Here is a 14,481-nt window from a genome sequence, read left to right on the forward strand (position 1 = left end):
CAACATATTTACGCCAAATGCGGTGATAATGTTTTGCGGTTACGTCCTTCCTGGCTTTGACCAGAGTAGGAATGACTTCTTCTGGAATGCCTTTTTCCCTCAGGATCCGGCGTTCAACCGCCATGCCGTCAAACGCAGCCGCGGTAAGTCTTGGAACAGACAAGGCCCCTGCAGTAGCAGGTCCTTTCTTAGAGGTAGAGGCCACGGTTCGTCCGTGAGCATCTCTTGAAGTTCCGGGTACCAAGTCCTTCTTGGCCAATCCGGAACCACGAGTATAGTTCTTACTCCTCTCCTTCTTATGATTCTCAGTACTTTTGGTATGAGAGGCAGAGGAGGGAACACATACACTGACTGGTACACCCACGGCGTTACAAAGAGCGTCCACTGCTATTGCCTGAGGGTCCCTTGACCTGGCGCAATATCTGTCCAGTTTTTTGTTTAGACGTGACGCCATCATGTCCACCTTTGGTTTTTCCCAACGGTTTACAATCAGGTGGAAGACTTCTGGGTGAAGTCCCCACTCTCCCGGGTGAAGGTCGTGTCTGCTGAGGAAGTCTGCTTCCCAGTTGTCCACTCCCGGAATGAACACTGCTGACAGTGCTATCACATGATTTTCCGCCCAGCGAAGAATCCTTGCAGCTTCTGCCATTGCCCTCCTGCTTCTCGTGCCGCCCTGTCTGTTTACGTGGGCGACTGACGTGATGTTGTCCGATTGGATCAACACCGCCTGACCCTGAAGCAGAGGTTTTGCTTGACTTAGGGCATTGTAAATGGCCCTTAGTTCCAGAATGTTTATATGAAGAGATGTTTCCATGCTTGACCGACCACAAGCCCTGGAAATTCCTTCCCTGTGTGACTGCTCCCCAGCCTCTCAGGCTGGCATCCGTGGTTACCAGGATCCAATCCTGAATGCCAAATCTGCGGCCCTCTAGTAGATGAGCACTCTGCAGCCACCACAGGAGAGACACCCTTGTCCTTGGCGACAGGGTTATCCGCTGATGCATCTGCAGATGCGATCCGGACCATTTGTCCAGTAGATCCCACTGAAACGTTCTTGCATGGAATCTTCCGAATGGAATCGCTTCGTAAGAAGCCACCATTTTTCCCAGGACCCTCGTGCACTGATGCACTGAGACCTGGCCTGGTTTTAGGAGGTTCCTGACTAGCTCGGATAACTCCCTGGCCTTCTCCTCCGGGAGAAACACCTTCTTCTGGACTGTGTCCAGAATCATTCCTAGGAACAGTAGACGTGTCGTTTGAATCAGCTGCGATTTTGGAATATTTAGAATCCACCCGTGCTGACGTAACACTACCTGAGATAGTGCTACTCCGACTTCTAACTGTTCCCTGGATCTTGCCCTTATCAGGAGATCGTCCAAGTAAGGGATAATTAAAATGCCTTTTCTTCGTAGAAGAATCATCATTTCGGCCATTACCTTGGTAAAGACCCGAGGTGCCGTGGACAATCCAAACGGCAGCGTCTGAAACTGATAATGACAGTTTTGTACTACAAACCTGAGGTACCCTTGGTGAGAAGGGTATATTGGGACGTGGAGATAAGCATCTTTGATGTCCAGAGACACCATATAGTCCCCTTCTTCCAGGTTCGCTATCACTGCTCTGAGTGACTCCATCTTGAATTTGAACCTTTTTATGTAAGTGTTCAAGGATTTCAGATTTAAAATTGGTCTCACCGAGCCGTCCGGCTTCGGTACCACAAACAGCGTGGAATAATACCCCTTTCCTTGTTGCAGGAGGGGTACCTTGATTATCACCTGCTGGGAATACAGCTTGTGAATGGCTTCCAAAACTGCCTCCCTGTCGGAGGGAGACTTTGGTAAAGCAGACTTCAGGAACCGACGAGGGGGAAACGCCTCGAATTCCAGTTTGTACCCCTGCGATACTACCTGTAGAATCCAGGGATCCACTTGCGAGTGAGCCCACTGCGCGTTGAAATTCTTGAGACGGGCCCCCACCATATCTGAGTCTGCTTGTAAAGCCCCTGCGTCATGCTGAAGACTTGGCAGAAGCAGGGGAGGGCTTCTGCTCCTGGGAAGCGGCTGCATGGTGCAGTCTTTTTCCTCTTCCTCTGCCCCGGGGCAGAAAGGAGTGGCCTTTTGCTCGCTTGTACTTATGGGAACGAAAGGACTGAGTTTGAAAAGACGGTGTCTTTTTCTGCTGATGTGAAGTGACCTGGGGTAAAAAGGTGGATTTTCCAGCCGTTGCCGTGGCCACCAGGTCCGATAGACCAGCCCCAAATAACTCCTCCCCTTTATACGGCAATACTTCCATGTGCCGTTTGGAATCCGCATCCCCTGACCACTGTCGCGTCCATAACGCTCTTCTGGCAGAGATGGACATAGCACTTACTCTTGATGCCAGGGTGCAAATATCCCTCTGTGCATCACGCATATATAGTAATGCATCCTTTAAATGTTCTATAGTTAACAAAATATTGTCCCTATCCAGGGTATCAATATTCTCAGTCAGGGAATCCGACCATGCGACTCCAGCACTGCACATCCAGGCTGAGGCGATTGCTGGTCGCAGTATAACACCAGTATGTGTGTATATACTTTTTAGGATATTTTCCAGCCTTCTATCAGCTGGTTCTTTGAGGGTGGCCGTATCAGGAGACGGTAACGCTACTTGTTTAGATAAACGTGTGAGCGCCTTATCTACCCTAGGGGGTGTTTCCCAACGCGCCCTAACCTCTGGCGGGAAGGGATATAATGCTAATAATTTTTTAGAAATTAGCTGTTTTTTATCGGGGGAAACCCACGCTTTATCACACACCTCATTTATTTCCTCTGACTCAGGAAAAACTATTGGTAGTTTTTTCACACCCCACATAATACCCTTCTTTGTGGTACTTGTAGTGTCAGAAAGGTTCAATGCCTCTTTCATTGCCGTGATCATGTAACGTGTGGCCCTACTGGACATTACGTTTGTCTCGTCACCGTCGACACTAGACTCAGTATCTGTGTCAGGGTCTGTGTCGACCCACTGAGGTAACGGGCGTTTTAGCGCCCCTGACGGTGTCTGAGACGCCTGGACAGGCACTAATTGATTTGCCGGCTGTCTCATGTCGTCAACAGTTTTTTGCAAATTGCTGACATTATCACTTAATTGTTTAAATACAATCATCCAGTCAGGTGTCGACTCCCTAGGGGGTGACATCACCAACACAGGCAACTGCTCCGCCTCCACATCATTTTCCTCCTCATACATGTCGACACACGCGTACCGACACACAGCACACACACCGGGAATGCTCTGATAGAGGACAGGACCCCACTTAGCCCTTTGGAGAGACAGAGGGAGAGTCTGCCAGCACACACCCAGCGCTATATATATATATACAGGGATAACCTTATATAAGTGTTATTCCCTTATAGCTGCTGTTATTATCGTTATTTGCTGCCAAAAATGCCCCCCCTTCTCTTTTTTACCCTGATTCTGAAGCAGGACTGCAGGGGAGAGTCAGGGAGCCGTCCTTCCAGCGGAGCTGTGAGGGAAAATGGCGCTTGTGTGCTGAGGAGATAGGCTCCGCCCCTTCACGACGTCCTTATCTCCCGCTTTTTTGTGTAAAAATGGCAGGGGTTAAAATACATCCATATAGTCCAGGAGCTATATGTGATGTATTCTTTTTGCCACCTAAGGTATATACTGTTATATTGCGTCTCAGGGCGCTCCCCCCCAGCGCCCTGCACCCTCAGTGACCGGAGTGTGAAGTGTGCTGAGAGCAATGGCGCACAGCTGCGGTGCTGTGCGCTACCTTAGTTTGAAGACAGGATGTCTTCTGCCGCCGATTTCACCGGACCTCTTCGTCTCTTCTGGCTCTGTAAGGGGGACGGCGGCGCGGCTCCGGTGACCCATCCAGGCTGAACCTGTGATCGTCCCTCTGGAGCTAATGTCCAGTAGCCTAAGAAACCCGATCCACTCTGCACTCAGGTGAGTCCGTTTCTTCTCCCCTTAGTCCCACGATGCAGTGAGCCTGTTGCCAGCAGGACTCACTGAAAATAAAAAAACCTAAACTAAACTTTTATTCTAAGCAGCTCAGGAGAGCCACCTAGATTGCACCCTTCTCGGCCGGGCACAAAAATCTAACTGAGGCTTGGAGGAGGGTCATAGGGGGAGGAGCCAGTGCACACCACCTGATCCTTAAGCTTTTATTTTGTGCCCCGTCTCCTGCGGAGCCGCTATTCCCCATGGTCCTTACGGAGTCCCAGCATCCACTAGGACGTCAGAGAAATGACATTACAAACTAATCAGAAGACATGGAATCTATGCAAGTGTAGTAAATCAAACAATACTCATAGTTCTGCAACCGAAGAGGCCCAGTCCCGCTGGAGGCCCCGCTCGGGTGAGGTGTGTGTAGAAGAACTTGCAGAGTTCCATGATGCTAGGATCTTTTTTACCCTCCTCGACATTCGTTATAACAACAATAGAACCTTCTCGAGAAATAAGCAACTTGGTGGGATATCCCCATCTGTACAGAATGTTCTCTTTACGTAGCACTGATGTGATGGGGTAAAGAGAGCGCCGTTTCGCCAAAGTAGCAGGGGACAGGTCTCCGAATATCTGAAGTGAGCCCAAAGCCTCCGATGCAGTATCCGAGGGTCTAGCAGCTTTCAAGATTGCCTCCTTCACGTGGAAATAGTGTAGCCTCATGAGGACATCGCGGGGGACACCGTCAGGAGCGTTCCTGGCTTTATGAAGCCTATGGATACGGTCAAGTAGAAAGCCCACTGAGCAGAATGAAGGAAGGAGTTTGCTGAAGAGGTCAACTGCAAAGTCTTTTAAGGCGCTATTAGCGACAGCTTCCGGCACACCGCGTAGCTTTATGTTGTTGCGTCTTGCTCTGTCCTCCATATCCGAGAGTTTGTCCCTGAGCGCCGTAACCTCATTTTGGAGCAGATCATGAGAAGATATCAGGTCGTTGTGTGACGTCACCATCTCATCCATTTTCGTTTCTAGGTGATCGGTACGGCCACCTATCTCGTCAATAGAACTCTGACATTCCTTCATAGTAGCTCTGAATTCTGCCGCGACTTCATCCTTAAATTGTGTTAGGAGATGTTTCATAGCACCCACCGTAAGCGAGTCACCATCATTGATGGGGCTGGGGTGTGCTGTGGCAGGGGCGGGCATATCTCTAAATGGCGAGGGCACAGGGACAGCAGGTTTAAGGGCACCACTTCGTGCTTCCTTTGCCTTAGCGGCCTGAGGAGAAGGTTTAAAGAACGCAACCTGGGAGACAGTTTTAGCGGCCTTATATTTCTTGGAAGGCATGGCTGCGCTGAATGATAAAAGTAGAGGAACGGGAGGCACAGGGCTTCTGGGGTATCAATCGAGGAGGGATCCACGCAAAAATCAAGTTGTCATATCATGCCATAGGAGCCTTCGGGTGTAGGCAGAGTTATCTCAGAGTGATCACTTCATGATATCTTAGTTATTCAACCATGAGGGCATCACGGCCGATCGGCTCAGAGGGTGCCGGGATATCTGCGGTCCTATGTTTCTGCAGTGAAATATGTATTTTATATCCAGCACACTGTATGAGAGATGCATGCTATTACATCCAGAGGCCACTAGATGGGGTAATTGCTGTAGAAAATATTAGTGCCAGGTATAAGGCTATTTCTCCCCACACAGGAGTGTACACAGATCCCTCAACAGGGGCCCCAGGGCAAGAGCAGGAGGAGAACTATGCTAGAGGGCCACCAATCCTGGTGTAGCCCTAATCCAGAGACCCCAGCAGGTACACAGGCACACTGATACCTCGTTTTCTGCTCCTCCAGTGTAATCAAAGATAGCCGCCGCTTCTCCCTGGGCCTCAGAGCCGCCGCTCTCTCCCGCTGCCTGGCGTCTCCCCGACCCGCGGCCTCAGGGGGTATCCACCCAGGGGGTCAGGGGAGGCTTCTAGATGGTCCGGCGCTCCTGTGCGGGGTCCACGCCGCTTCCCGGCGCCGCGTCTCCACCGTGGAACTCGAATCGCGGGCGCAGGGAGTACGCGAGTCCCCGGCTTCCAGCAGCGTATAGGCCGCAACCTGCGAGAGCAGTGAAAACTGATCCCCGGCTCTGCGGCTGTCACTGTAGGGCTTAGGAGGCTTGTAGGGAGGGAAGGGGAGCCCCCGGAGAGGGTACACAGAGGAAAGGCTTACTAAATAGGGGGATATAAAGCACTGGAGAGAGGAGGCCAGCAGATGCACGTCTGCTCTCTTCTCCAGTCAAGCCGACAGCAAAGATTTTTATCGTTTCCCAACATAATACAACTAGTAAGTGGCTTATAACAGGTCAATCCTAACAAAAGGCAAGCTAAGCAAATGTCTAAAGCATAAAACTGTAAGCAGGACCCAACAACAGGGCATCATAATATTAGAAGGTGCTTTATAGTTACAAAGTGATTTTGACCACTGACATCTACCTCTCTTGTCTCTCTGTGTGGCTTTATCTGTGCAAATATCTTTATGGCATATATCTAAAATAGAACATGTGCACGCCAGTAACAGATACTGTACTTGTGAGTTAAAGATGTATGTATGGATAAATTTAAGGTTCCAGAATATCTAGGTTGCTATGGGATCACAAATACCTTAACGCAACACTTCAAATCCTGGCAATCACTGACTTTTCAGTACACGCCATTCACACGCACCTGATAATTTCTTCTTTAGAACTTCCATTTCTGCCTTCATGTTCTGAATCTCATTGTCTTTGGCAATGTCAGAGTATGAAATATGGGGCTTCTGTACAAGGTCTACAAGAAGGATACACACTGAATGTCTCTGTATGTTAGGGGTATAAATCAGAAACACATGCATCGTAAGAGTAGTTTACCTTTAATACGTTCTGTTTCTTGTCCCAGTTTGGTCCCTATGCCATTATGGACTACGCAGCTCATCAGTGTCCCTCTGTCTGATAATGAGCTAGATTTATATTACAAACACATGACTCTTATACATACAGGAAGAATATAAAGAAATACACAAAGCATTTTATTTGTTATTACCTCTGGTGCATCATACTTATTCTACAAAATGATCCAATCTCTACTAAAGTAACACAGGCGTTTAGATAGTAGTTAACTGAATGATGTTACAGAGTCATACTCTGGTCATTAACATACACATTTCACTTTTTGATTTTTCAATTCTACCATGTCATAAAATTAAAAAATAGTGAATTATCCTAATAAGGCAGACATCTGTATGTGTGTATGGGGGGGTTCAGTAAGGTCAGAAAACCACCTGTGTAACCTAATGAAACAAACATTTCAATAAACTCACCAGTTGGATGTAAAGGTAAATCCCACAAAAGGAAGGAAATGTGCAGCAAAGCCATTGTGATTGTTGGGCGGTAATGTTTCCTGGGAAAAAAGTTAACATTATAATGGAAGAGTAAAACCCTAAAAGCAGTAACATACTGTAGTATCAACAAGCTTATAGCTATATGCCTACTTTGGATAAATAATTACTGGACTTTACACATGAATACATACTGATGGATTTAAATTGCAATTAAAATGGAATATATCTTCTGAATTTAGGACAAAACCCTAGATTATCATAAAGACATGCTAAGGTCTAGATTCACTTGAACATCAGCATAAAGATTACATAGCTCAAAACTAAATCATTACCAACCGAATGTTTCAAGGACTCATCATCCACATCAAAGTTTGAGGTATCCGATGGGCTGTCCACTTCTGGGATGTAGGGTGGAATAGCTTTATGTATGTTATCCCAATCTATTCCGATAAAGAAGGAATGTTTCTTGAAGTCATCAACGCCTCCTCTTCCAAGCCGCTTCTCTTGTCGGCAAATAAGGCGTTTAATGAGATCCTTTGCATCATCTGAGACATCTGTGATGTCAGGTGGGAACTGCAGATGTTCCTGTACCGAGAAAATAAATGATTAAGGGCCTAATTCAGATCTGATCGCAGCAGCAAATTTGTTAGCTAATGGGCAAAACCATGTGCACTTCAGGGGGGGCAGATATAACGTGCAGAGAGTTAGATTTGGGTGGGGTGTGTTCAAACTGAAATCTAAATTGCAGTGTAATAATTAGGATTTGAATTACCTACCGGTAAATTATTTTCTCATAGTCCATAAGGGATATTGGGGAATTAGTATGATGGGTATAGATGGGCTCCAAAGGAGCCGGTGCACTTTAAATTTCTTCAACTGGATGTGCTGGTTCCTCCCCTCTATGCCCCCTCCCACAGGCAGTTATAGGTAAAATAGTGCCTGAAAGAGAATGGATGTACTTGAGAGAAGGAACAGAACAACGAGTGGTGATATTCACACACCAGCACACCAATAACATAAAACGACTAGCAACGGCTGGTAACAAACAGCAACAGCTGAACAGGTAACCATATAAGAGAAAGCGTGCAGAAAAGTGAACTCACTGAGGCAGGTGTCCAATATACCTTATGGACTACGTGAAAAAGATTTACTGGTAGGTAATTAAAAACCTATTTTGTCTAGCATCCATAAGGGATATTGGGGAATTAGTACGATGGGGATGTCCCAAAGCATCCAGAGCTGGCGGAATGTGCGGAGACACCTGCAGCACCGCCTGCCCAAACTGGGAATCCTCTTTGGCCAGGGTATCAAACCTGTAGAACTTCACAAAGGTGTTCTTCCCCGACCAAGTAGCAACTCGGCATAGTTGCAAGGCCGAGACTCCAAGGGTAGCCGCCCAGGAAGACCCCACTGATCTTGTAGAGTGGGCCTTCAGAGATTGTGGATGCCGACACATAGGCCTGTTGGATACTAAGCCTAAGCCAATGAGCAATGGACTGCTTAGAATCAGGGCAACCCTGTTTCTGTGCAGCATATAGCACAAACAAGGAATCAGTCTTTCTGATCTGAGCCATCCTCTTGATATAGATCTTCAAGGCTCGCACAGCATCCAATGCCTCCGGAGGGGCAGAAGTGCCAGAACTTCACCGTACCACAATAGATTGATTCAAGTGGAAAGCAGAGACAACTGTCAGCAGGAACTGCTGCCTAGTCCTGAGCTCCGCTCTGTCCTCGTAAAAGACCAAGTAGGGACTTTTACACGATAGGGACCCCAATTCTGAAACACACCTAGCAGAAACCAGTGCCAACAACATCACCGTCTTCCACGTGAGGTACTTGTCTTATAACGTTATCAGAGGTTCAAACCTTGAGGACTGTAGAAATTCCCAAACTACATTCAAATCCCAGGGTGCCGTGGGCGGCAGAAAAGGAGGTTGTATGTGAAGTACCCCTTGCAAGAAGGTCTGTACTTCTGGCAACACTCCAAATTTCTTCTGGAAGAAAATTGAGAGCTGAAATCTGGACCTTAATGGAACCAAGACATAAGCCCTTATCCACACCAGCCTGCAGGAAACGTCGCAAGTGGAACTCCGCAGGCGTATACGTGCATTCCTCGCACCAAGAGACATATCTTCTCCAGATATGTGATAGTGTTTTAACGTCACAGGTTTCCTGGCCTGAACCATGGTAGCAATAACCTTTTTGGAAAGGCCTTTGCGAGCTAGGATGTTCTGCTCAACCTTCATGCCATCAAACAAAGTCGCCGTAAGTTCGGGTAGACGAACGGTCCTTGTTGAAGATCTCTTCTTATTGGCAGAGGCCAAGGGTCTTCGACGGACATGTCCAGAAGATCCGCGTACCACACCCTCTGAGGCTAATCCGGGGCAATCAGAATTGCTTGGACTCTTTGATTCCTGATTCACATTAGCACAATTGGGAGCAATGGAATCGGAGGAAACAGGTAGACCAGCCGGTAAGGCCAAGGCGATGTCAGTGCATCTATTGCCTCTCGCCTGAGGGTCCCTGGTTCATGAGCAATAACAGCGAAGCTTCTTGTTGAATCGAGAAGCCATCATGTCTATTTGTGGGCAGCCCCACCGGTCGATGATCTGCTGAAACACCTGATGGTGGAGATCCCACTCTCCCGGGTGGAGATCGTGACGACTCAGGAAGTCCGCTTCCCAGTTGTCTACTGCCGGAATGAAGACTGCGGACAGTGCTCTTGCATTTCATTCTGTCCAGATGAGTATTTTTTTACACCTCTCGCATGCAGGCCCTGCTTTTCGTCCCTCCTTGACGATTTATGTACGCCTCTGCCGTGGCGTTGTCCGACTGAACTAGGATCGCGTGATTCCTGAGTAGAGGAGAGGCCTGAAGCAGAGCATTGTAGATCGCCCAAAGTTCCAGAATGTTGATCGGAAGTAGGGATTCGTGGGCTGACCACCTGCCCTGGAACTGAGCTCCCTGGGTGACAGCTCTAGATCCTCTCAGATTTACATCTGTCGTGAGGAGGATCCAATCTTGAATCCTGAAACTTCGACCTTCCAGTTGATTTGAGGACTGCAGCCAACACAGGAGGGAAATCCTGACCTGAAGTGACAGCCGTATTACCCGGTGCATCTGAAGATGTGATCCGGACCACTTGCTCAGGAGATCTTATTAAAATGTTCTGGCATGGAACCCTCCGTACTGGATCACCTCGTATGAGGCTACCATTTTCCCCAACAATCTTATACAAAGATGAATGGATATTCGAGTAGGCCGTAGAACCATTCGGACCATCTCCTGGAGTGTTCTCGCTTTGTCCTCTGGGAGGAACACTTTCTGGGCCACAGTATCCAGCAACATTCCGAGGAACAGGAGCCGCTGAGTTGGCTCCAGGTGGGACTTCTGTAAATTGAGGATCCACCCATGGTGTGACAGAAGTTGGATAGTGTGGTCTATATGGAGCAATAAAATCTCCCTGGATCTCGCCTTTATCAAGTGATCGTCCAGATAAGGGACAATATTGACCCCTTGGACCCGGAGTGGGAACATCATCTCCGCCATCACCTTCATGAACACCCCCGGAGCTGTGGACAGGCCGAAGGGTAGCGCCAGGAACTGGTAGCGATTGTTCAGCAGGGCAGGTAAGCCTGGTGAGGTGGCCAAATCGGGATATGGAGATAGGCGTCCTTTATATCCAAGGAGACCATGAACTCCCGTTCTTCCAGGCCCGCAATCACTGCTTGCAAGGATTCCATGTTGAACTTGAAAACCTATAGGTAAGGGTTCAAGGATTTGAAATTCAAAATGGGCCTTACCAAACCGTCCGGTTTCGGTACCACAAACAGGTTGGAGTAAAAACCCTTTCCATGTTGTTGCAGTGGCACTGGAACAATGGATTGGGACTGGACCAATTTTAGGATGGCCTGTTGCAGCGTAACACGCATATCCTCCAAAGCTGGTAAGCTTGATTTGAAAAATCGTTCGGAAGGAGTGCTGTCGACTCCAGCTTGTAGCCCTGAGAAATGAGGTCCTTTACCCAGGTATCCTGGCAGGACCTTTCCCAGATGCGACTGAAGTGACGCAGCCGAGCTCCCACCTCGAGATCCCCTCGGGGTGGGTGGGCACCGTCATACTGAAGCCTTAGTGGAAGCTGAACTGGTGCTCTGGTCCCGAGAACCTGCGGTTGCTGGTTTTGTTGATTTACCTCTGGTACTCTAGCCGCATTGGAGGCACCTCTGACCCTAGATCTAAATCTGTTAGACCGAAAGGACTGGGCAGACGGCACCGGGTAGGAATGTCTAGCCGGCAGGGCCCCAGAGGGGAGAAACGTGGATTTCCCTGCAGTAACTTTAGAAATCCACGTATCCAATTCCACCCAGAAGAGCCAATACCCTGAAAAAGGAAGAGACTCTACACTGTGCTTGGACTCTGCGTCCGCTATCCACTGATGCAACCAAAGCTCTGCGCGCTGACACTGCCATAGCAGTGGTCCTAGCATTAATATTGCCTATCTCCTTGAGAGAGTCACACAGGACACGTGCAATGTCTTGAATGTGTTTTAGGAGAGTAACCGTAGTGACCAGGGAAATAGCCCTCTTGGATTTGAGTAGCCCACGTATGAATGGCATGAGTCATCCAGCAACCCGCTATGACTGGTCTTTGTGATAAACCAGCCGCTGTGCAGATAGACTTCAGTGTAGTCTCTATTTTTCTATCCACAGGGTCCTTTATAGTAAAGGAGCCCGGCGCTGGTAGTACCGCCTTTTTAGAGAGGCAAGACACTGATACGTCTACAGCCAGGGGTTCTTCCCAAATTTTCCTGCCTTCAGGAGCAAATGGGAAAGTGTGCAAAAAACATTTTGTCACTTGATATTTCTTATCTGGATTTTTCCAGGCTAACTTAAACAGGTCATCCAGCTCTGCAGAATCAGGGAAAGTGACACTGAGTTTGTTCTGTGTTAAGAAAAATGACTGCTGTGCTGCAGCGTCCTCTTGAGGGAGTTTTAATACGTCCTGTATAGCAAGAATGAGGGTCTCGATACCCTGTGTAGAAGGGGAATCCCCAGTAACAAGATCCAAGTCCTCCCCCTCCTCCTGTACCTCCTCATCAGAGTCTGAGAATAAAGCAGGATAACCCACATTTTTGTGGTCCTCATTTAGAGAGGGGGGGTTGTGGAGCATCTGCCCTTGCAGCTAGGTCTGCAACAGCCTGCTGCAGTTGTTGAGTTTTTTGAGTATTAGCAGTGAGCTGAGATGACATATTTGACATCATGGATTTTATGGCACCTAGCCAGGAAGGCTCTTCACCTTCCCCTTCCCCCCAGCCCCCTCACAGAGTTGTAAGGACTGGCTGCATTGTTCACATGATATGGAACCAGATGTAGAGGGAGAGAATCTGCTGTGACATACACTGCATAATTGGTGTTTTACCATGTTTACAGTAAACAACACTTATACACACAGACAAGTAATATAATAGCAAGCCTGCCCTTACTGTATGTGATAAGGGAGACAGAGAGAAGGTAACAGCACACCCAAGCTAAACAGCCTCAGTGAGACTGCAAGCTGTTATATCACAGTGTAACACCAGAGTATTAGCCCTTTTCAGGGCACAGGTTGTGTACAATAGCGGCTCTCCCCCTTTGATACACTCCTGTACCAGTTTTCCTGCGTATCCTGAGTGTCTGGAGGAGCTGTGTGTGCCTGCTGATGCAGCTGTAAGCAGAGGAAGGTGACAAAACTCTGCTGGTCCCGCTCTGAGGAAGCTCCGCCCCCTGTAATGGCATCGGAGCTTCATAGATATTTATACTGGCAAAGACTCCATAAAGTGTAAAAACATCACAGAAGTCTAAGTTTCCACTACCGCTGCCAGTGTACACAGGGGGGCTATAGCGGGTGTCCCCCCCCCCCCCCCCCCCGGGAGGGTCCCATATGCAGCCCCTGCATTTTTGCCACACCAAGGACCGGGGGACCCCCCTAGCGGGGCCCCCGGTTTGTACTCGCCACTCTTCTCACCTTCAGGCTACTGTTAGGGGTGTGCGGTGTGCTGCAATTGTGACCGCTAAGGCGCAGTGCCCCGCTGTACAACAACCTCCCAGAACGGGTGGTAGTCATGTGACCGCCGGTCGGCTGACCGACAGTCACATGACCTCCTCCGTGAGCCCGACGGCTCAATATCCCGATGGTCGGCATGCCGACCAACAGGGACTATTTCCACTCGTGGGTGTCCACGACACCCATAGAGTGGGAATAGAACCCGTGGCGACCGCAGGTCGCCACCGAGCCCGCAGCGTGGCGAGCGCAGCGAGCCCGCAAGGGGCTTGCTGCACTCGCCCTTCCCCACCGGGATCCCGGCGTCGGTATGCTGCCGGGATCCCGGCGTCGGTAAGGTGACCGGCGGTCAGGAGACCGCCGGTCACCCGTACTACACCCCCCAGAACGGTGGTCATGCAGCGGGGTTAGCGGCTCTGATGCCTGAAGAGACTGGTAACCGGCTTCCCCTAACTCCCATGGCGCAGGTATGCTGTTGCCCAAACAGCATACTGAAAATAATAAAGTTTTAAAAGAAACTGAAGAAAACTCTCTGGAGCGTGTATCCTCTCCTGAGGGCACTTTTTTTCTAAACTGCCTGTGGGAGGGGGCATAGAGGTAGGAGCCAGCACACCCAGTTGAAGAAATTTAAAGTGCACCGGCTCCTTTGGAACCCGTCTATACCCATCATACTAATTCCCCAATATCCCTTATGGATGCTAGAGAAATAAAGCAGCCAGTATTTACCCTGCACAGAACAATTTAACCCAAATCTAACTCTCTCTGCACATGTTGTATCTGCCCCACCTGTAGTGCATATAGTTTTGACCATTAGCTAACAAATTTGCTGCTGCAATCAGGTCTGAATTAGGCCCTAAAACAGGAAGTGCTAAACCACATGGGAAAACGGTCCCAACATTAAACCCTACAACACATAATAATAATTTTATTTATATAGCGCTTTTCTCCAGCAGGACTCAAAGTCGCTTAACAGGCATCAAAAACATTGTACAAAGGCTTACATGTCATAGCAAGTAGTAAAAACAAACAGAAATAAATAGAAAACAACAAAAACCTGTAAGCATAAGGCAGGGTTGGTGCAGAGATGTTTGGTAATAAGTGCCACCCACATAAGGTACCACATGAGGTA

The 14,481-nt window shown here is 48.6% G+C and overlaps 1 protein-coding gene across 2 annotated transcripts in view; it reads right to left on the reverse strand.

Moving 5' to 3' along the window:
- CDC42BPG (CDC42 binding protein kinase gamma) overlaps positions 1–14,481 on the reverse strand; it is a 388,481-nt gene that overhangs the window by 149,204 nt on the left and 224,796 nt on the right. For both annotated transcript variants that reach the window (XM_063944811.1, XM_063944812.1), the window contains exons 8-11: positions 7,650–7,898; positions 7,293–7,372; positions 6,844–6,932; positions 6,662–6,763 (exon numbers count right to left, since the gene is read on the reverse strand). In XM_063944811.1, coding sequence (XP_063800881.1) covers positions 6,662–6,763; positions 6,844–6,932; positions 7,293–7,372; positions 7,650–7,898 — 520 coding nt within the window. The remainder of the gene's footprint in view (positions 1–6,661; positions 6,764–6,843; positions 6,933–7,292; positions 7,373–7,649; positions 7,899–14,481) is intronic.

Source organism: Pseudophryne corroboree, chromosome 11 (assembly GCF_028390025.1).
Source record: "Pseudophryne corroboree isolate aPseCor3 chromosome 11, aPseCor3.hap2, whole genome shotgun sequence".
NCBI classification, from domain to species: Eukaryota; Metazoa; Chordata; class Amphibia; order Anura; family Myobatrachidae; genus Pseudophryne; species Pseudophryne corroboree.